The 23,171-nt window shown below is 39.9% G+C and overlaps 1 protein-coding gene across 3 annotated transcripts; it reads right to left on the bottom strand.

Annotated features, from left to right (window-relative positions):
- Positions 1-5,514: 5,514 nt before the first annotated feature.
- Positions 5,515-22,346, bottom strand: txndc16 (thioredoxin domain containing 16). 3 transcript variants are annotated; one of them, XM_085398579.1, is made up of 20 exons: positions 21,913-22,346; positions 21,426-21,596; positions 20,143-20,225; positions 19,987-20,060; positions 18,934-19,008; positions 18,591-18,712; positions 18,009-18,099; positions 15,708-15,876; positions 13,914-14,083; positions 13,770-13,830; positions 13,568-13,679; positions 13,300-13,446; positions 12,890-12,949; positions 12,325-12,523; positions 11,966-12,102; positions 10,872-10,950; positions 10,281-10,422; positions 8,207-8,394; positions 7,908-8,098; positions 5,515-6,136 (listed from the first exon to the last, which is right to left on the bottom strand). In XM_085398579.1, the coding sequence occupies exons 2-20, from the start codon at positions 21,580-21,582 to the stop codon at positions 5,949-5,951; spliced, it is 2,445 nt and encodes an 814-aa protein (XP_085254705.1). In that variant the 5' UTR covers positions 21,583-21,596; positions 21,913-22,346; the 3' UTR covers positions 5,515-5,948. The 3 variants fall into 3 exon arrangements, with proteins under 3 accessions (XP_085254705.1, XP_085254704.1, XP_085254703.1); XM_085398578.1 differs by having other exon boundaries at positions 10,872-10,947; positions 13,535-13,679; XM_085398577.1 differs by having other exon boundaries at positions 13,535-13,679.
- Between the last annotated feature and the right edge of the window lie 825 nt (positions 22,347-23,171).

The raw sequence follows: 23,171 nt of genomic DNA on the forward strand, positions 1-23,171 counted from the left end.
AAAGCTCAAATGTAATTCAGGGAAGTGATACAGACTTCAGATTGGTTTCAAACCTGGTCATCACTGAGTGCTCTACAAAATGAAACCGTCCTCTAACATTTAAAACTCTCGTACATGTCCCTCCTGATTAAATATGAAAGAGGCAGAGGATTTTATTTTAAATGTTCTAAAACTAACATTTTTCAGGCATGTGTGTGTCTGTTGTTTCTTTCTTTCTTTGTTTCTTCAGTGTGCGGCCTCTACATATTCACAAAGTATGAATCTTAAGTATAAGCGCACAACTAATGATTTGGAAGAGCTAAAAAGGAAAAAAGGGGAGGAGATCTAGTAGATCTAGTAGGTCGACGTTTTTCACTGTGAGATGTTGTTTTGTTTTTATTTTAAAAGTCTTTCTTTTTGGTCGTTTTCCAAGAAATCATAATCTTGAATGATTAACAGTTCATTTATTTTTTTAGTGTTCTTAGAAAAGAACAGGCACCTTTAGATAAAATGACCTGCTGATGCTTTAAATACAACATCCGCATGGGGAAGAAAAGTGATTTAAGTGAACATGGCATAGTTGTTGGTGTCAAATGGGCTGCTCTCGGTATTTCAGAAACGACAGATCTCCTGGGATTTTCCTGCAAAAACATCTCAAGGTTTTTACAGGGAATTGTCCAAAAAAGAGAAAATATTTGGTGAGCCTCGTTTAAACACCACAGCCTAGCTAAATATTGTTGCTAACCATGTCCATCCCTTTATCACCGCAGTGTACACATATTCTGATGGCTGCCTCCAGCAGGTTAATGTGCTCAAATGACCTCCACAATCACCAGATCATAATCAAATAGAGCGTCTTTGGGATGTGATGGAACAAGAGATTTGCATCATAGATGTGTAGCCAACAAATCATTAACTACGTGATGCTTTTGTGTCAGTATGGACCAAAATCTGATGTTGAATCTGTTGAATCGATGCCATGAAGAATTAAGGCAATGCTGAAGGCCAAAGAAGGTCAAATCTAAATAACTTTTTTCTCTCACTGATTGATCTTTAATTTCTTTTTTGTACTTGTTGAATGGGCGGCTGTAGCTCAGGAGGTAGAGTAGGTCATCTACTGAGCCGAAGGTTAGTAGATGCCTGGCTCCCCCAGTCTGCATCCCAAGTATCCTTAGCATAGCTGTCTTACTAACTCAGTAACCTTCCCAAAGGAGTGTGAATGTTAGCTAGGAAGCACCGCGCATAGAAGAAAGTGCTTGTGTCAATGGGTGAATGTGGCATGTTGTACAAAGCACTTTGAGCGCTCCGGGAGAGTAGAAAAGTGCTAAGAATCAGTCTGATGTCTTTCTAGTACATTTGTGAACTGTGAAACTGAAGGCTGAATAAAATAACAACAAATCCAAATTGTACTGATTTTAAATATCTTGGCCAATACCAATATTATCTTTTCAACTAACAATTCGGCTGTGTTCATTTGTTTATCATGCCAAAGTTGAACAAGCATACGATCACTCATACAAATATGTGGAACTGGATCCATATGCAAGGATGGAAAAAAAAAACTCAAAGGAAATGAAAGAATTAACTCACTTTTGAACAAGCATTTTCCTGGATTGCATTCTGTGACAATAGGAAAAACATAGAAAAAAATCTAAAACCACAGAACACTGGAAACCATCACAAATTTGTTTTCTCTATCATTTGCACGATATGCATTGCATATTTGTACTGTCACGTTTCTGTTTAAATACTCTCCAAATTCCAGTAAAAAGGAAACAAAGAGATATAAAACAAAGCGCCTCATCAGTCCCGTCAGCAGCTTTTAACACTAGCAGGGATTTTTCTGAGGGTGCAATTCTCCTTGAATTATATATGACACATTTCAGTCCAGGTCACTCTCTCACCACTATAAATAACACATAAATAACGCAAGTGTTAATGTTTTCGTTTAACTCAAGTCAGAAGGGAGAATGTGTCATTGATTGGACTTTTAATCCCAATTTCCATGGAAGCATTTCCACAGCACTAATCAGACCCTTAACCCATCTTATCATACATCTGTCTGTGAAGGTTCTCAGTCATCCAGGTCATCGTAGTCAAAGGAGCTTGCAAAGAAAAGCGTCTGGACTTCTTTGAGTTGCTTGAAGACGTTTCACCTCTCATCCGAGAAGCTTCTTCAGTTCTAAGGTCAAATGGTGGAGAGTCCCCACCATTTGACCTTAGAACTGAAGAAGCTTCTCGGATGAGAGGTGAAACGTCTTCAAGCAACTCAAAGAAGTCCAGACGCTTTTCTTTGCAAGCTCCTTTGACTTATCATACATCATATTTTCCCTCACAGTACCACTAAAAAAGACAAGCGCCCACATTTCAACATTCCACAAACACTCAAAGGGAGAGTCGAACTTGACCTATGGAGCAATATCTGTATTGATTGTTTCCATGCCAGGTCGGAGCAATGCTCCGACCTGGCATGACCTCTGTATTGGAAAAGCAGTAACGAAACCACATGTGAAGCCCATTACCAGAGACATACTATAAACATGCTATACTGGCTTTTATAATAATAAAAGCCAGTATAAAAAGCCAATAATTTATAGCGATTTATTTTCAAGTGATTAAAATCAAGCTGGACTTAATTATTCAGTCATTATTCCTGATTGGATATATGAAGAAGGAAGAAGGAACACGAGAAGCTCGAGAAATACCAAGGGCTTGGAGAAGAGCTCCAGGGGCTCCAGCAGATCCCAGGAACAACATCTGAGATCTTTGTGCAGAAGAGCGCACTCCTAGGAACAGCTAAGATGCTACGCAGGACCCTCAAGCTCCCAGGCCTCTGGTAGAGGACCCGAGCTTGAAGGATAGACCACCTCTGAAGTGCTGGGTCGAATCCTGGGGGTGGAGAAGCAAGACACTAGGAAAGGCAATGATTGGCTGGAAGGGGATGGCATTGCCCGGTTGAACGCCACAGAGATCGATCCATTCGCCGCAGTCAACCACACTCATCTCAACTTCGGTGAAGTCTGACTCTTAATGTCAGTGAGAGAAAATCATCTGATGATAAATAACACTTGATTACGCTGTAACATATACATTACACTGTGACTCAGCTGGTCAGCTCTTTGCTTTCTTTCTGAAAAATAAATTTGTCAGAATGACACATGCAGTAGTTTTCTGTGCTCCTCTGTAGCTTTAATTAACATGTCTCAATTTAAATTTTAACAATTTGCTTAAACAAAAGGAAGAGCTATCTTAAGCAATAAACACAGCATCCCCTACTTTATGTCCCTCAAGTTTTTCACAATTGCTAAGCAAACCTTTCGAGTAGAAGCAGAAGAGCACCACTGTAAGGCTGCTCTGTGCTACTGCACCGTGAAAGTTGTCAGACATCAGTTGGGTAACTGAGCATCAAATTAATCTAGCGGTCATCTATGAATCTAATTCACTGATCATATCCGTGTTCTTCTATAGAAAATGATCCTTATTAGCACTAACTATTCGAGAGACGTAAAAATCTGCAGTATAAAGAGCATAAAAATATACCAGTCAAAGGCAACATTGTTAAAAAGAGCACAGGAGACGAATCATTCAGTTTGTCACAGATCAAATCGGTGTTATCTGCATTTCCATCAGCGTAAAAGACTCAGCATCTGATTAGAATCAAGTATAATAACATTTATACATTTAATAAATCACTAAATTAATACATGCATGTTCCCATGACAATAGTACTACACTGTTTGCTCTTCATTCACTGATGAGTACAGCAAGCTTCACATATATTCCCAGACCATATCATCACTTAAAAGATGCTATAAATAAAAGACTGAATGAAAACTGGACTCATGTGGACTTTCCAAGGACAAACTGGTAACTGTGCACAGCTATGCTGAAGTAAAAATGCTATTACTAAAACACACATGCTGTATTATGTTAGAAGGTGGTTCCCTTCTTACCTGCTGACCTATTGGTTTTCCTCTCATGGTTTGTTTTGGTTTTGAGTTGATTTGCAGTCAGTTGTTAAGAGTGATGGGAATAACGGCGTTACAAGTAACGGAGTTACTGACGGCGTTACTTTTTTCAGTAATGAGTAATCTAACTAATTTCTATTCCTATCGTTACAACGCCGTTACCCTTACTAAGAAGAAAATGTGGTGCGGTCGTGTTACTATTTATCAACAGAGAGAGAGAGAGAGAGAGAGAAAGAAAGACAGCAGAAAAAGAAAGAGAGCGAGTTTTGAGATGTGAGAGATTTGTGACGTTTAACGTGTTTGTAATGTGTTGTCTTATGTAGTTAGTGTGTAGTGTCGAGGATAGTTTTGTGTTGTGTGTCAGAACAATAAGGTGACTGCTGTCTCCAGGTAGAAACGGGAGTGATGCACCTGCTGCTGTCAGACCTGCAGGTATCAGGCTGTGATGTTCTCCTTTATACTGGACAGAAATTTTTGGAGTGCCACAAATAATTTGTGTGGCATCTTATTGAAAAAGGGGTGAAAGGTAAATGGCTGCAAAAAACTTTGTGGTTTGCAAAACTTGTGCATTTAATTTTAAAATTGACCATTTATATTTGCATTTAAAGTTATGAAATATGATTCATTAAACATGTTTGTGGTTGAAACAGTAAAAAATATAACATTTTCTAATCGGATCTAATGTTTTTTGTCTGATTTTAGATCAATACAGTGTGTCAAAATAAAAACATAACTGTACATAACATAACCAGAGGGTTAAACATTTTTTTAAAGTAAGGCAATAGTTGTTTTTCAAGTAATTAATTACTTTTAGAATCTTGTAACTCAGTTACTAACTTAGTTACTTTTTTGAAGAAGTAACTAGTAAATATAATTAATTACTTTTTCAAGGTAACTTGCCCAGTACTGGTTGTTAAGCTGTAATCAGCTTCACTGATTACTTCATTGGAGTGCTCTGGGATCTGTATGAGTCAATCTCAGGGACCGTGCACTTAAGTTTTAGATAAAATAAACTAAGCTGAAACCATTAAATACCTAGCAAATATGTAAGCTTTAAATCTGCCGTTTATCAGGCATCACTGAGTAATCCTTTAAATCTAACCTCTCTTGTTCCTGTCCTGTCTTTTCTTACATCTCTGAGTGAAGTTCTCACACTCTGTTCTGTCCCTGGGAAATACAGCAGCTGAAGCTTTAGCTAGTAGAAACAGTGTGACAAACTGCACACAGAGTTTGTGTGTTTGCTGGTGTTTGTTGAGCTGATAGAAACGCTGAATTTGAAATTAGCTGCAACTAAATAAACATCACTGTCTTCATGCTTCCTCCTCGAGCTAGATTCTGACACCTGCACTCCTTCCAGCCCACTTTAACTCCTCAGTATAAACACTACAAATGAAACTGCTGAACCTAATGTAACGAGTCTGTTTTGAAAACGTATGTTGTCGAAGGTACAGATATTTGTTTCACCAAGTAGACGATATGACACGATGATAACACATAAGACTGGTTTTTGAGTTAATGAATGGAATGAACACATTTTTATGAATGCGTTCATAAAAATAGTTAAACCTTTGGAAAACAAAAAGTGTGTTTATGAGTTACAACGAAATTAAGGGACAGTTTACTGACTGACACATAATTAGTTCAGTTAACTGGCACATGAGCAGCTTTAAAAACAAAACCAAACAAAAACAGCCAATCAGATGCATCTACAAAGTTAAAAGAGTCACAAAATCACAGCAGTAAGAAATCAGACAATGAAACAGTCTCAATAAAAAAAAAATCCAAAAATAACATCCAGGAACAACTGAAAGGTTTAATAGCCAGCATGTCACATTAAAACACAATGGCAAAAATATTATTATTACTATTATTACATTATTATAATAATCTCTCATTAAATACTCAGTAACCCAACATTTAAGCTGTATATTATTAATAGAAAAGAAAACTTAAACAAAGAAACAGACAAATCAGATCAGCAGTGTTCTTTCCATCTGATGTTCAGAGTTCAGAGTGAGCGTGACGATTGTCACCTGTCATGTCCTCTACCACTACATGTTCTTTCACATTAACCTCCTCCTCCTCCTTAGGAGTTTGCTGCTGGGCAGAGTCAGGTTCCTGCATGTCCATAATTTTCAAGAAGTCATAGAACTCAAAAGCAGGTGGCCAGCTATCCTCATCCAGCAAACCTACAGAACAAAAATATTTTATTATAATGTGAAGTTTCATACAGAATTAAAATGAATCATATTGTTAAAAGCATATTTGTCTTAAGATTAGAAAGTAAAACACAGGAATTTTCACAGGAATGTTGATACCTGGTGTCAGAGTGCTGTAACATCAATTTCGTTTGTGTCTTCTTTACTCATCAGTCATTTTAAATGCCAATAACAATATATCAGCAAATAGCTAATATTGGCCGATATATCAGTCGGGCTTAACTTCTCCAGTCTTCTTGAGTTTATTCTATATAGCCCAGGTTGTCCTGTTTTAGCTCCTTGGTTATTAGGTTTCCCTTGTGTCTTTGTCCTCTGTGTCCCTCTCTGTGTGTCTCTGTTTATGTGTGTGTCGTTGTGTCTTCTTTCCCTTTTCTCTTCCCATGTTCTCCTCCTTATGTCTCATTTCATCCCTCCCCTGCCTGTCATTTTTATCCCATGTTTCCCCAGACCGTCATGTCTCTCCTCTCACTCTCTGTGTCTCGTCTCCATTATCTGTTCCTGCGTCCCCCTCGTTATCTCCTCCGTTATCTCCCTAATCCATCTTGTTTCCTTGTGTGTCCTTTCCTCTCAGTTCCCGTGTCATGCTATGAGTTAGTCTGTGTCTTAGTGTTTCCTGGTTTATTTTGATAGTCTTGCGTTCCATGTTCAGTGTGTTTAGTTTTGCTTCTATTTATTTCTATAAATAAATTAAATAAAATTTTATTTATTTATAGACCGTTTTTGTTCCTGAAGTTCAATTTATAATCGTCACAACAACTTTTTTCACTTTTATAAAATGACTTCAAATAATAATTTTAGGACTCACTCATATATGACAACCATCGCTACCTGTAAACTAAATGCGAGTCTGCAAACATAATACAGGTTTAACAGCATTTCCAAATCGATGCATAGTAAAAATGAATACATTGCAATCCAGCAGAAGAGTTTTGGTTAAAACAAGATTACAGCAAGTCAAAAACAGAACCTTAAGTCCTGCTGCATTAGTAAAAAGGTTGTTAGTCTGCAGTTTGTGTGCAGAGAATCAATTAAACGTTGTGCATTTCAGTGATGGAGACCAGCATCTTATCTCGGCTCTTGCCTTTATACACTCCAGAGCTAAAAGAGGACTCCAGATAGTTCGGGTTTCATATCTGAACTACGTTCAACAGTTATATTAACAGTTCTCTCACTGATAGAGAAGACTGCTGAATGTGTAGTCAGTCTTTATGGTGGGAATGTGCTGACCACAGGTATTATTTCCATTTAGAAATATCACCAGTACAAGTAATTTCTCAGACTAACTGTTGTATGTAGAAAGGCAAATGTAAATAGACAGAAGGACAGCCTCTTGATCACAAAGGTCAGTCAACAATCACACACAATGTCTGCTTTTGTCGTTGCATCCAGTCTCATTTGATGACTTTGTGCGAGATTTTCAAAATGTGCTTGTAACTCAAATAAATTCCAGGTGACTAGAATCTACAAACTGCTAAAGGTAAATCTGAGGCATAGTTGAATTGTTTATTATTGATTTTTTATTGACTGGAAATTCCATCCAGACTAAGGTGACCTGAACATTACCTTAAAGATTTCAATCTTTAAGGTAATCTTGCACATTTCTACTCTCAATTCTGCTTTTAAGAGTGACCGGTTCATTAACTGTCTGTAATAAGGCAGAATTATAGCTGTATAGCATAGCTGTCTTGGAATTTATGGGATTGTAAACTCAGCTTTAAGCTTTCTCTTCTCTCCTCCTTACCTGTTGGTGACTCAGTACCATCCTCGACCCTTTGCAGCCAGTGAAGGACTGAGGAAGCCACTATGGGGGTGTTGGGTGGGTACTGGTATATTTGGTCTCCAGAGGGCAAGTGTGTGAGGACTAGTGCAGGAAGAGGGGGCATAGAGCCTACGTATGACCCCAGGACGGACATACCAGCTGGAGTGCGTCCACTAAAACAAAATATATTTTAAAAAAAAGTATAAATAAAAAAGTGGGGATTTTGGATTGTGTACACGATGGAAAAATAGAGCAGCAAATAAGCAGAAACAGAAACGTACAGATGGATCCAGCAGGCCAAATATCGCTCCATCGTTTCCCCTTCCGACTCTACTAATGTTCTCATCTCCTTCACCAGCGCCTGGTTCTGCCTTCGCCCAATCTTGTCCTCCTCCTCTCCCACAAACAGAAGGAGTAGGGCTTTGCCCAGCAAGAGGAAGGATGGCAGATTTTCTACAGTCAGCTCAGGCTGGGGATAGAAATCATGAAAAGAGGACGAAGAAGTGCCAAATAACACAAAGACTTCAAATATCTGCATTTTCACAAACTCAGTCATCACACTACAAACCAGATAAAACACAGGCCAGTGAAATGAACAACATCCCAAATGAAAAAGAGAAGGTTTGACTTTGACACAATCAGCACAAATCTTGAGTTTCGGCTAATTATCCAAAGTTTACACATCACTGGTTTTTGCTGCACCTGCAACATCCTGCAGAAAACCTGCTTACAAAGGTCAGCACCAAGCATGTTAGAAGCAGCTGTTTACTTCCTGTGAAGAAAACTGCAGGTGGAATTTTAAGAGGGTCTGTCAATTAAATAGTGAGATGGCTGAGCCAATATTAAGTGATAAAGATTTACTAAGCAGAGCACGAGTACAAGGCTGCGACTGCAAAATAAACGTATCCATGAGAGTGGACGGTACTGCGAGTCATCTGCTGACAATGCACAAATCTGATTTAATGCTGACCTGTGCAATCTACTATAACTGACACAAATTACTGTCACGTTTCTGTTTAAATACTCTCCGAATTCTGTACAGTTAAAAGGAAACAAAGAGATATAAAACAAAGCGCCTCATCAGTCCCGTCAGCAGCTTTTAACACTAGCAGGGATTTTTCTGAGGGTGCAATTCTCCTTGAATTATATATGACACATTTCAGTCCAGGTCACTCTCTCACCATCATAAATAACACAGAAGCAAGTGTTAATGTCTCCATTTAACTCATTGTATCAAGTCATATTCTGTGATTGATTGGTGTGAGGTCATCAGCACAGCCAGAGGGGAGAATGTGTCATTGACTGGACTTTTGATCCCAAGCTCCATGGAAGCATTTCCACAGCAGGAATCAGACCCTTAACCCATCTTATCATCCATCAAGGATTACCGAAGCATTACTCTGACCTGGCATGACCTCTGTATTTGGAAAGCCGTAACTAAACCACATGTGAAGCCCATTACCTGAGACTATGATACTATGAACACGCCATAGTGGCTTTTATAAACATCCAAGAATTGTATATTGTATTGTAATGTATTTTCAAGTGGGATTAAGGAGGTCCTCAAAGGCCAAGAAAAGGGTGGAGTGCTCACTCTGGGTCAGGGACAAGTTCCTGCCCCAAGTGGAGGAGTTTAAGCATCTCGGGTACTTGTTCAAGAGTGACGGGAGAAGGGAGCGGGAGATCGACAGACAGATTGGTGCGGCTGCAGTGAAGCGGACACACTGTACTGGTCCGTCGTGGTGAAGAGAGAGCTGAGTGTAAAAGCAAAGCTCTCACTTTACTGGCCGATCGATGTCCCTACCCTCACCTATGGTCACGAGCTGTGGGTAGTGATCGAAAGAACGAGATTGCGGATAGAAGCAGTGGAAATGAGCTTCCTCCGAAGGGTGGCTGGCTTCTCCCTTAGAAATAGGGTGAGAAGTTCAGCCACCCAGAAGGGCCCCAGAGTAGAGCTGCTGCTCCTCCATGAGCAACATGAGCGCTTCCTGGGTGAGGTGTTTTGGGCATCTCCCATTGGGACAAGGCCCTGGGGCAGACCCAGGACACACTGGAGAGTTTATATCTCTCGGAAGCTGGAAGAGGTGGCCGTGGAGAGGGAGGTCTGGGCTTCTCTGCTTAAGTTGCTGCCCCCACGACCCGGCCCCAGATAAGAGGAAGAAGACGGACGGATTATAGTGATTAAAATCAAGCTGGACTTAGTTATTCACTCACTATTCCTGACTGGATGATTGCATTGAAACAAGTCATCCAACTTGAATTTGTGACTAATTTTGCAAAAAATGATAAAGACAAGTGTACACACACACACACACACACACACACACACACACACACACACACACTATGGTTTACCATTGGGTGGAGCAGCGCAGTGTTAATGTGTGTGAGCAGCTCTTCAGCAGACGAGGAGGCAGGCAGTGTGAAAGGATGAGTGTGTGTCCTCCAAGATGGAAACACTAACACTGCGGGAAGGTCTACAGTGTGGTCTGCAGCCCTGCATAGTCAACATGCACGCACGCACGCACGCACACGCACAATATAAGTAAAACTAATAAACAATATTTTAAATGGTTAAAGTTTAAATATTAAACATTAGAATCACAGCTAAGTTTTTAATGACAGGTATGTCTAAACCTTTACAAAATGTAACTACAACACTGATTAAAGCGTCTTTCCAAAGCCAGGTTGGATTATAGTAGGTACATGTAGGATTTCCACCCCTCAAAAACAAACTGCTTAACTGTCCATCTCCTAAAGCCTTTAAAAGCAATTGGAAATCCTACATTTCAAAGTTAGGAAAAACAGACAACTCATGGAACTATATTTTGTGCTTTTCAAACTTCAGCTACAGTGTGTTTTTCAAAACTTCCAGTAATTTAGGACTTTAAACTCGAAGAAGCAGTTTGCCAAATTGCCTCAACCTTGAAATGGTAGAGCTCGTACCATTTCTCTGCCAGTTCATCTGTCAGCAGTCCAGTCAGTGCGTCTCCTCTCAGGGACTTTGCTGCTTCGGTAAACGCTGCTAAACATGGCAATAAAGAAAAATTTGGAAAGAAAGAGTAAGTAATACAAGATACTGGAAACACACCGTCTATTTAAAATAACAAAGAGGAAAAGACTAAAATCAACAATGAGCAGAATCTGAACTCATTCGTTTGTGTTGTCCAGAACTGAATGAAAGCACAACAACGAGCTGCATTGTTAGATCAGGTGATATATTTCCACATTACCATGAACACTCACACTGCAATTTATTTTGACCGATCGCTCAACTGTCGCAGTGGATGCACCAAGCAAGCAGCCCCAGTGATATCAATGTGAAAATCCTGGGCGACTTCCTTCTGGAAGATTATCTTGTTAATAATTTTACCTCCTCATTACGTACGACTCTCAATACTGTAGCTCCTATGAAAGAGAGAGCTTCCCTTCATTGGTTCCAGTATCTAGTATATTTTCTCTGTATCTATTATTGTAGGGTCTACCTTACAATATAAAGCACTTTGAGATGACTGATGTTGTGATTTGGTGCTATATAAATGAAATTGAATTTATTGTGACAAAGCAGACAGACAGCTACTTTCCCACTCGATTGTTTACCACTCCCATTCATATAGTGATCATGTGTAGTGATCTGCCCCTTATTTATCACCCCCACTTTCCAAACACCAAGATAGCAACAGTAAAAACACTCATCTCATCGCTTTAAAACAGGAGTTCACAAACCAACAGAGGTCACAGTAGCTAAATGTATCTTTTATATATTAGCCAGAGTAAGTATTAGCTGATTACACCTACTCTGTTACTGTAAACACAATGCTAACATTGAGATAGCTTTGAATGTGAATGAGTACAGACAAAAGTGTTAATTAACAGCTACAAAACACCTCCAAGTATTTCTCCCCCACTCCCTTAAAAGTTCTTGTTTTGATTGCAGCTACTGGGAGATCTTCCTTAGTAGTATAACCATAACTAATAGAAGTTTAGCATTTGCACTGAGGCTTCCCTTGCAACAACAATGCACAATAACAACATCTTACCTGTTTGTGTCTGGGCCTCAAACAATCCCACAACTCTGTCAAGCTGGTACCCTGCTAGCTCAGGATGAGGCACTTCCAGAAGGAATGATTGCGCTTCCTCTAGAGTGGACAGACGAACAGGAGAAGCTACACGGCTTCTGGTTAAAAAAATCAAGTCCACACAAACACACGTGTACATGTAAGTAGACTGACATTAAAAAGACAGCGCTACAAGACTAAACACACCTCCATTTCTATTTCAGGTTAAAGGGAAAGGATTGTACAAGTACACTAACTGCTATTTCATCAGTCCTTGATTTGGACCCGACTGAGGTTAAAGGCTTATATATGACTTCAAAGTTATATTCATGTTTTCTCACATCATGATGAAGCGATGTAGTGACTCACTACCCAGCATTCCTCTGAAGTGCTGGGCCGGATGCTGGGGGTGAAGAAGCAAGACACTGGGAAAGGCAGTGATTGGCTGGAAGGGGACAGCACTGCCTGGCTGAGCGGCGCAGAGGTCGGTCCATTCGCTGCAGTCGACCACACTCATCTGAACTTCGTTGACCTCTGAGTCTTAAGGTCAGTGAGAGCAAATCATGTGTTGATGAGTGAATTTTCTATCCATTGTTGCTATTAATCAAGTTTTGAAATGTGCAAATGAGGCCTGAATATTACATCTGCCTAGATAACAATCCTTTGTGGTTAAGGCAAAAGGGCAATTCATTCAGTACATGGATTTAGACGACTGTATGTTGGTTCACAAGGGGGTTTCATCTTTTGTAAATTTAGACAAACTGTAAAGCACAATAATAGGAGTCATAACTGACGTGGTACTGCCATCCAAACACTCTTCTGTTCAAATACAGATCTCTGTTTTGACGTCTGCTAAAATAAACAGTGGAAACATAGCCCCCCCCCCCCAAAAAACTGCTTGTTTACCTGCAAGTCTCTCTGCAACTTCAATGAAAGAGCTGAGAAAAGCCATTGAAACAGCATCCCCTGGTGGGAGAAAACAGAAACTGCAATTTACTTGCATTTCATGTTCAAGAGGAAAACTTTTTTTTTTTTTTTTAAACATAAAGTATGCCTGGTTCATATAAGAGACATTATATGAAAGAGATGAATTCCAAAACAGTAAATATGGTGGTAGAAGTATAACTTCCATGGGGAGGAAAAAGGCTTCATAAAGACTGTTAGAAGTACGGTAAATGAGCAACATTGTTAGAGTTTTATATCAGATTTTTCTGATGATTCTATACATGTAGTTTCTCTTTCCTGGTAAATACTGAATTTGTTGTATTAACTGCCTAAAGTGCCAAGACGCCTCTAAAGCAGCGACTCTGTCTTACATTTGAGGTAGAAGAGCACCACTGTGAGGCCACTCTGTGCTACTGCACTGTGAAAGTTGTCAGACGTCAGTTGGGTAACTGAATCCATGTCCAATAAGGTGCCTCTGTTTTCAAAAACTGCTGCTGCGATTTCATCGTCCAGCTTGCCTGGAGACAGATGCAGACACAAAAAAGTTAATCTCCTGTTCTCATTCTTCCTTTTCTTCACGCTTCTTTCACTCTTGAGTCCCTTTACCAAAATGTGAATCTTCCTCATCGTCATCCACACCTTCATTGTCTTCTTCATCCTCCTCCTCCTCCTCTTCATCTTTTTCTTGATCTGCGAACAGCACCAACACCTCATCGAGGCTGTTTAAGGTCAAATACTTTACTTCTAAACTCTGGAGGTGCACACACACAAACAAAAACGTGGGTAAGAATAACAGGTACTCTCATTCTGTGTATTATCTCGTGCCATGTTAGAGTCACACCTTCTCAGGCAGCCTGTAAGCAGCATTGTACTCATCAAGGGTTTTCACTGCAGGGCTCTGCCTGGAAACACACAAACCCATAAAAGAAATTATCTTAATGTCTTCATATCCATGCTCGTACACGTAGCTGGAGCTGTTGCACACCTGTGTACAAGCAGCAGCAGGGCGAGGCCTCGCAGCCTCCAGGCCAGCGTGGTGGCCGTATCGAGGTCCAGGTGCTCGGTTGCGGGATGAGAGAAGAGGAAGACCTGGGGAGTCTGCTGGTAGGGGAACTGGGGGGGCTGGACTGAGGAGGGGTCGTCGTACACCTCGGTCTGGTAAGGAAGAGACACAAAGTGTTAAGAGATTCTACTCCTGGTGGTAGGGTGGCTCTTTGTGCACAACATGCTCATGGTTACTTTTTTTGTAAATTTGGTAAGTTGTACGTTGCTTTTTTCTAAAGGTCTACTTACAAAACACAGCTGCAATGACAGCACAATAACCACATGATCTAATATGCTGTGTTCCTGTTAAAAGGGTGTTTTTTCTTCCCGCTGACGCCAAGTGCTTGCTCATAGGTGGTGATCTGATCGTTGGGTTTTCTCAGTATTACTGGAGGATCTTTAGCTTACAATATAAAGCATTTGTTATGATTTGACACTATAAAACTAAATTGACTTGACTTGTGAACTGTGAAGAAGCTTGCGTAGTGAGTCTTATATTGTTATTAAAGCTGCTTTTACAGGAAGCATCGAGTAAGTCCAACTTTTATTCGCACCTCAGAAACGTCAGCCTACAGGTAACTGAAAGAAACGTCACGATATGTGACTACTATACACAAAGAGAACAGGAGGCTGTGTTCTCCTTTTTCTTATGTTCGCTAGCCCCATCAGCAACATCTCCACTTAGAGACACATCAGTAGTTTTGTCTCTTGCATCATTTCATACACTCTTGTTGCTTCTTAATGACTGAACTCCTGAATTTCTTTTTGATCTTGCTCTTTTGTTTTGGACCGCTGAGTTTAACAGGTTAGTTTAGTTTAGTTGTCAGTGTCATGAAGGTTGGTCTATTTTACCCTTGCTAAATCACTGTGGTAACTTATGCTGAAGCCCAGCTTCTCACCGAATCTTTCACTTAAAATATATTTTAGAGCAGGGATGCCTACTGTGAGGCCTGGGGGCTAGAAATGACCTGCCAAAGTGTCCAATCCGGTCAACTGGAAAATGTACTACGGCGGGGACATCCCTGCTTTAGAGCTATAAAGACTCATTGCTGAAGAAATACACTTTATACATGAAAGTTGTTAAACCGTACCTTACTAATGCCACTGATTGAAGCCCAGCCAAAGAGTTACAGCAGCTGGAATTGCACCTAACAGAGATCAGATTAGAAAAGTGATCAGTTACATCTGTTGGCCACTTCTTGCCAATAATCTTCGTTTATTAAAATAAATTTCACTTTGACCTGGCAACAAATAAAGCGTTATCAATTTTTCCTCTATGAGCTTGTGGGAGATTGAACACACTGACTAAATATTTTAATGTATCTGAGGTGGCAGAGCGCTGATGTGCAGCTGTCACATTAGTAACAAACAGCAGGAATGAGAGGGCACTGAGAAATAAAACACTTAAACAACTCAAGACAGTATTCTGTTTTTTTGGCATGTTTGTGAAGATCAGAAATTGAGAAGATTAACAACCAACTGCAGCACCGCTGTCTTGTCTTATTTGCATAGATCTGTATCACCAAATGAGCACAGACACTGAGCCTAAAGCAGAAAGAACACTGATAACAACCCTTATCTCTGACTGGGGTTTTGTCAAGTCAGCTAACGCAAAGAAAACTGAACCATGAACTTCACTCTGTTCGCACGACGCCAACAGCTCGATGACATTTTATACGCCAAATAACCTGATAAATTTTGCATTAATTTACAAAGTAATCCTGTACCAGCTTACAACTAGTGGAGCCTCCATGAGCTGCAGGAAGGAGTGGAGGCTTAAGGTGGATAGGGGTTTCCTCATGCGGGTCAAAGGGCAGCACTCAGAGGTCATTGGGGTCATGAACCCACTGTGAACTCTGCAGTGGAGGAACCACACTCGAGACGAAGGAGACGATTCGTTTACACTGAAAGACACACAGAGACAACTTCCTGAAAACACAGACTAACATCAAACACTTTCATACTGTCGGGTCTTTAGTTTATAACATGAGAAATTACATGAATCCTTTTCTTTGTATCCACACTTGTGTGTTTGTCTATGCATTTCCAGCAGGATGTCAGACTTTTCATATTTTCTCCCAAGTATTTGGAGTCAGACCAGAAAAGCAAAAATTATCCTGGGTATGTTAAAAGCCTGTTTCGAATGACAGTCCCTTTGGTTTTCACGCCATGTGAGTTTAAGGTTTTGAGCATGTATCTCTGAGGTCACAAGGCCACAGCAGAGACATCAGCTGTCATCTTAAACTTTCAGTAAATATCACACGAGCTGCTGTAGCTGGAACTACATTTGCTGCACAGCTGTAGGACACTTTGCAAAGAGCCTCAATCTCAGCTTCTTCTTTTCTATGTTGTGTTACGTAATATTCAAAGCGCTTCACTTGTTCCACATTTTGTCATGTTACAGCCTTATCCCCAGCTGGATTCAATTCATTTATCACCTGAAAAATTCTACTCACAATACCCGATAATGACAAGGTGAAAAACATTTGATTTATATTTTCGCAAATGCATTAAAAATTAAAAGCAAAACTAAATGTACACAATTTTTCACAGCCTTTGCTCAATACTTTGCTGAAGCACCTTTGGCAAAATTACAGCCTCAAGTATTTTTGAGTATGATGCAACAAGAAACACTTTTTGGGGGGAGTTTCTCCTCTCAGGCAGGATGGGGAGCATTGGTGCACAGCCATCGGGTTAATCGGGTTAAGTCTGAGCTCTGGCCGGCCCCTCAAAGGTATTCACAGAGAGGTCCTGAAGCCACTTCTTTGTTATCTTGGCTGTGTGTTTAGGTTGTTGTCCTGTTGGATGATAACTCAGCAGGTTATCATTAAGGATGTCTCTGTACATAGCTGGTCCCCCAGTTCGTGCTCCAAAAAACCATTCCCACAGCATGATACTGCCACCACCATGCTTCACCGTAGGGATGGTATTGGCCTGGTGATGAGTGATGCCTGGTTTCCTTCAGACACGGCCCACAGTATTCAGGCCAAACCAAAGTTAGTCCTTGTTTCATCAGACCAGAGAATTTTGTTTCAGGTGCCTTTTGGCAAACTACACGTAGGCTGTCATGTGTCTCTTACTGAGCAGTGGCTTACATCTTGCCACTTTACCACACGGGCCTGATTACTGAAGTGCTGCATAAGTGGTTGTCCTTCTGGAAGGTTCTCCTGGAGCTCTGTCAGAGCAACTATTGTGTTCTTTGTTACGTCCCTGACTAAGGCTACGTCCACACTAGCCCGGATAGATTTGAAAACAGTGTTTTCGTCTGAAAAACGCTCCGCGTCCACACTAGTGTTTTCAGTCGTTTTCACAGAGTTCTGCGTCCACATTGAAACGTCCGAAAACGCTTATGTTCCAGTCCTGTGCATGCGGGAAAAGCAAGACGATTCGACCTGCCTCATTTTTGTCTGCCGTTTATTTACTTTCCAGCTCTTTGAAACGTCGCAGTAAAATGTTGAGGAAAAGCACTGAGTTTTTTAAATGGACTAACAATGAGGTGGAGTTGTTGCTGTGAGTAACACAAAAGTACAAAGTTGCAAAAGCGAGTGAGAATTAAAGATGCGTTTTCAAAGCGCATTAGTGTGGACATAGCCTAAGGCCCTTCTACCCTGAACCCTCTGTGCTCATTGGGACTTTCCCCAGATCTGTGCCTTTATACAATCCTGCACCAGAGGTCTACAGACAGTTCCTTGAACTTTGCGGCTTGGTTTGTGCTTGGTGTGTCTTCTAAATGACATCCAAATGAATTTACTACAGGTGGACTCCAATCAAGTTGTAAAAATACTTATGTACATGTTATATTTGTGTGGTTTTTTTTAAATACATTTACAAGAAATTCAAGCGAACTAATGTCACTTTGTCATTATGGGGTATTGTGTGTAGAATGTTTTAGTTGAAAACTGAATTTAATCTAACTTGAAAGAAGGCTGTATCATGACAAGATGCTGAACAAGTGAAGCGCTGTGAATACTTCCCAGGTACAAGTGTTGTCATTGACTCCTGCTCTGTACACAAAGAAAGGCCAAAAAGAACATACCCTAGGTGCTTCAACACGGGTCCTCCTGTTATGAGAATAAACTGATATTTGGATCCATACACATAGGCCGTCTCCATAATCGATCTGTGCTCTTAAGAAAAAACAAACAAAGATGATACATTTAATCAATCACTGGGACAATGTGTGTCTTACAAAGTACGATCAAACCTATGAGTAGCTACTAAAAAGTTTACCATCTTTAATTTAGGACTTGGTGATATGACCTCAAATTAACATCATGATTTTGAATTTTGATCGATGAATGATTATGCATACACATACACAGGCTGGTGACCTGTCGCAGGGCTAACACAGAGAGACGGACAACACTCGCACCTGTGGGCAATGTAGAATCACCATCTGCTGGAGTTTTACAGTCGGCTCAGTGTTCGAATTACGCTCTGAGTCATGTGACAACACAAACGGTATGTTTTATAGTTTATATAAGTATTAACAGAAATGAAAAACAAAGAAACAAAAATAACAGACACGGGCAAGATTGTGATTGTCCGTTTTGATTCCTTTTGAATTAACTGCCCAGCCTTACATTAATTACTATCCTTCCTGTCCTTCTTCCCATACCTTGTGTTCCCAGACTGCAAACATAACCAAGCACAATGTCTTTCTTCCCTCTGGCTGCCTTTTCCATTGCAAGGAGGTCAGCGTCTGTGTGGACATACTTTATCTCATCACGTAGAATGGCGCTGGAAGAGAAAAGCCGTCTTCAGTTAAATGCCAGAAGTACACGTTTGGCTCCCTCCTTTCATTTTTTCCCCCAACAAAGCTCACCAAAAGACAAAAAATAATGAGTGACTTTGGTTCTGGTTCAATCTCAGTGGATCATCTGAATGTATGTGATCCTAAAGGGTTCAAAAGTTAAAGTTTCACAAAGGTCTCTACAACACAGAGCATAAGCCTTACTTACAACAAGACTTCGGAGACTATCGAGTTGACGTCAAAGATAGTGTCCAAATCAAAACTCAAGAACTCCTTACCGCCTCTAGCAACAGAAAGACAAGGGCAGATTCAACGAGATTGCAACCATGCAGACACAAAAACCCTCATGAAGGTTATAATGTTCAGTTTTTATTCTCACTGCTGTTGAAAGTCATTGATGAAACTTTATGGACACTGAATGTTTTTTTACAGTTACAAATTCTAGTTTTAAAGGGAAGCTGTTAAGAAGTTTACTGCATTACATTTCAGTTTCCATAATACTTTGTCCACTTCATTACTATATATTAGGGGAGTAGGTAATAGTGTATCTCAGTGATGATAGCCAGGATAATACCTTTTGTGTTGATTGTTAGAAATACAATGAGAGTAAAGTTTTCATTAATATGAGCAGTAGCCCTTCCAACATGTAGTTAAAACTTCCTCTGGACTCTGATGCAGAGCATTTAGGGTGGATGCCAACAGGTGGCAGCAGATATTTTCATACTGAGGAGCAACAGAAATTGAAGTGGGGGAGAGACCAGTTAGATATAGTTTGGTGGAATAACTTTGCCTGTTTAACACAGCCAACAGAGTTGGGATCTGATTGCTCATGGAGTCAGGAATCAGGTTGAAGGGAAGCTACGTCTTTTCTTTCTTGATGAGTCAGAGATCAAATTCAAACACAGAGCTAAATTACACCAATTTTTACATTAAATGTGAACATCACTTCCCAGTGTGAACAAATGCCAGTGAATTAAGTTGGAAATCACAGAGAAAGAGACAATCAGCAGATTTATTATCCTTATTTACAGACTTGAATTGTTATTCTTCCATTCTGTTACTGTAGCTTAGCATGATTCACACTTTAAAATAACCGTCACTTATTGTGCTTTGGCTGCTGTAGGTCCCACTTCACCCACGCTCAGAAACAAGCTATTTTAGTTCACTTTGCCCATCCTTTAAAACATCTTTCTTCTGATTGGCTGCCCCTCCATGTTCTGGTCATTTTAGAATGAACACATACTGAGACTTTACAACTCACCTGAACAAAAAAGCAGTGTGCAGCAGCTGTTCCTCTGCGCAGTACGTGTAAACCAGCTCTTTGTTACAGTTCACCTAAAAAGCAACGACAAAAAAGTGATTCAACATCAACTTCAATGACTGATGAAGCGCAGTGCTCACAGGGGTCTACACTTACCTTACCAACTAGTACTCCATAATCCTGAAGAGCTTCAACAGACTTCTCCAACTCCACCAGGAACAGAGAGATGGTCGGAGAGACTGGAAACAGAGGAGGCGACAAAGAGAAACGCCTTTCAGACACGGACTGCTTTCCATTAATCTGAATCCACACGTTTTAATGTATGATGAATTTTCTCTTACTCATCTTATGCTACACATTCACATGTATTAAAGATTTAATTTTTTTTATTAAACTGAACTTTTAAAAAACTAAACCTTAAAAAAAATGTTGTTTGACATCATTTAATGACTGAATCTCAATCTGTGAACACATTTCAACATTAAATGTGTTTGGATTACAATCAGACTGTAGCTGCTTTGAAAACGTCACTCTAAATACATTTGATTCAGTTTAGAGCCTTAAAGTCATTTCAGCTTCAGCTTCACTCAAAAGTACACATCATTTGCAAGATCCAGCTGTGACAGACAGTTTTCCATTAGTGTGACCGATTACAGCACGACTAATAATTGATCATTGATCAGTGTGTAACATACAGTAAATGTTTGCAGTACTGCCCACACACAGAGTTAGAGTTGTGGACTCTACAGAATTGATTGTGAGCTGGTTATGAATAAACGTGATCGCTGTCTCTGTCCTTATATATTTATGACTCAATAACTGGGAAAGTGTTCATGTTAAGTACACAAAACAGCAAACTCCCGTAAAACTGGTATTTCTGTGTCTGTAAAAACATAACATGAGCTTTGACAGCAACTTTATTACCTTGGAATGGAATCAAAGCATCAGTCACCTGGTTCAGGAGGGGAGGAGTCAGAGAGAAACTGTCTCTGTGAACTAAGCCTGCCAGCAGGTCTAGTTCACAGAGTCTGTTACCCTGGCAACTGACTCAGAATTTAATTTAATCGTCTTTCTGGAACAGAAAGCGAGAGTTTCCCTTATTTATGGTGAAAGCAAACCCAGAGATGTTAGCTAATCCTGCTTCCTGGAATAGGGCCCTAGCAGACAGAATGTCACTCACTATTTATGCACAGCTTCTTCTTCATCTCTTCATGTAGAAGAGATGGCTCTCCTGCAAAAATGCCGCACAGCTCCTTATTTCAGTAAACTGACGTCACGTCAGCATGGCTGCTAATTTCATTAGCATGTTGAACTCATCAAAATACACTTGTTCAGCACGCTTGCATGTTTCACATCACAAGCCTGATAATGAGGAGCGTGGGACCTATGACAAATATACAGCAGCACAGCTGAGATAGCATGAGCAGTGAGCGGCCTACCTTGATGCTCAAAATAGATGAACATCATCTTCCCAGAATGCAATTTCTCATAAAAGTCCGCAGCTGTGTATTCAATCAGGTCTGAAGTGTTGGCCTTGTCTGTGCACCGTCCCGACCTCATCCACAGCAGGAAGACAGTAACACACATCCACATCATGGCTGAGGTGTGTTCTTTGGAAGAAACAATACTGTTAAAGGAGCACAATTGTATATATATATATATATATATATATATATATATATATATATATATATATATATATATATATATATATAGAGTTTGTAATAATCTCAGCTTCTGAAATTTCCAAACTGCGCAGGGGAGCTGTCATATTTGAGTCTTAAACAAGAAAAGGGGACGATTAAGGCTCGTTATTTTTTTATGTGACCCATACCATCTGCTATAACTGGTTAATATTTCTTGTTCGGCTCAATCAAATGAACAGCAGCACGCAAGAAGTGACAAAAAAAGCATGCTATCTGTTACCTGAAGAAGCAGACTGCAGAAAACCTTAAGGCTTAACTTGTTTCTTTCCAAGAGGTAAAAACCACAGCTAAAGCATTGTTGGAGGGAGAAACATCACAGCGATAATTATGAGCAAAAAACTATCTTACAAATATAAAACGTCCAAAAAGTCCAAAAACACCGCTTTAAGATTTTCTTAAAAGCTAATTCTTTAGCTAGGCTTGTTAGCTGCCTATTGATGGATATTCGTGCTAAGGGCTTTAAATAGCTAACAATTAGCTGATATTAGTTTTAAATTTAGAATATGCATGTCGCTATATGTCCGCGGGGAATCTAGGCCCAAACCAAAACTGTTTCCAATGTTATTTTTCGCCTTGATACACAATGAAATCTAAGAAAATAGTTCAAGATGTGACTCTCCAATCTTAGCAAAACACTGTTAAATGCTCAGTTACGATGGCACTTCCGGGAAGCGTTTCAAAATAAAACCACAATAATATATATTTTTTTAAATTTATTTATACGTGCAAGCAAACATGAAAATATAGCATATAAGCCAAAAACAAGGACTGTACAGTTATAAAGAGCTTGAAAGTCAATATCATGTATCACCAGCTATATTCTTCATCACAGCCTCTATTTCTTCTAATTTTTTAAGCAGTCCTCAGGAATGGTTCCCCAAGCTTCTCGAATGACATTTTAAGCTCTTTCTTGGGATGTTGGCTGTCTTTTGTTCTGCTTTCTGTCAATATTATCCAGCAATGCTTCAATAATATCGAGGCTCAGACTCTGGAGACGAAAAAAATCAATGACTGATTAGGTTTTTCTATCCAGGTATACTTTTATTGCCTTGGCAGTGTGTTTGGGCTCAGTGTGATGATGGAAAATTAAACTGCTGCCAATCAGATGCGTTCCTGTTTGTATTGCATGGCGGATCAGAATCTAACGGTACTTTTCTGCGTTTATAATTCAATCAATTTTGATAAGATACCCAACACCACTGGTTGAAATGCACCCCTAAACCTTGGCTGTTGTACCTCTCTTCTAATGACCTCTGTACAAATTGGTGATATTGATTAATATTCCTCTGGAAATGGTCAGGGACAAGGACAGGAGTGAAAATAAATGATAATTCAATTTATTTATAAAGCGCTAAATCACAACACAGTCGCCTGAATGCACTTTATTAAAAAAAGAAAAGAAAAGGAGCTGTGGTCAAAGGAGCTTGCAAAGAAAAGCGTCTGGACTTCTTTAAGTTACTTGAAAACGTTTCACCTCTC

The sequence above is a fragment of the Rhamphochromis longiceps genome, linkage group LG23 (genome assembly GCF_057381845.1).
Source record: "Rhamphochromis longiceps isolate RC_006_pf linkage group LG23, R_longiceps_female_GT1.1, whole genome shotgun sequence".
NCBI lineage: Eukaryota > Metazoa > Chordata > Actinopteri > Cichliformes > Cichlidae > Rhamphochromis > Rhamphochromis longiceps.

Bases quoted from the DNA above. Each gene is read 5' to 3' on its own strand.
- txndc16 (XM_085398577.1), bottom strand. From the start codon at position 21,582: ATGATGTGGATGTGTGTTACTGTCTTCCTGCTGTGGATGAGGTCGGGA. The intron at 13,831-13,913 runs GTGTGCAACAGC...GTGTGTTTCCAG, and splicing joins CTGCTGCTGCTTGTACACAG to GCAGAGCCCTGCAGTGAAAA. The intron at 8,395-10,280 runs GTAAACCATAGT...TTCTATCCCCAG, and splicing joins CTGCGCTGCTCCACCCAATG to CCTGAGCTGACTGTAGAAAA.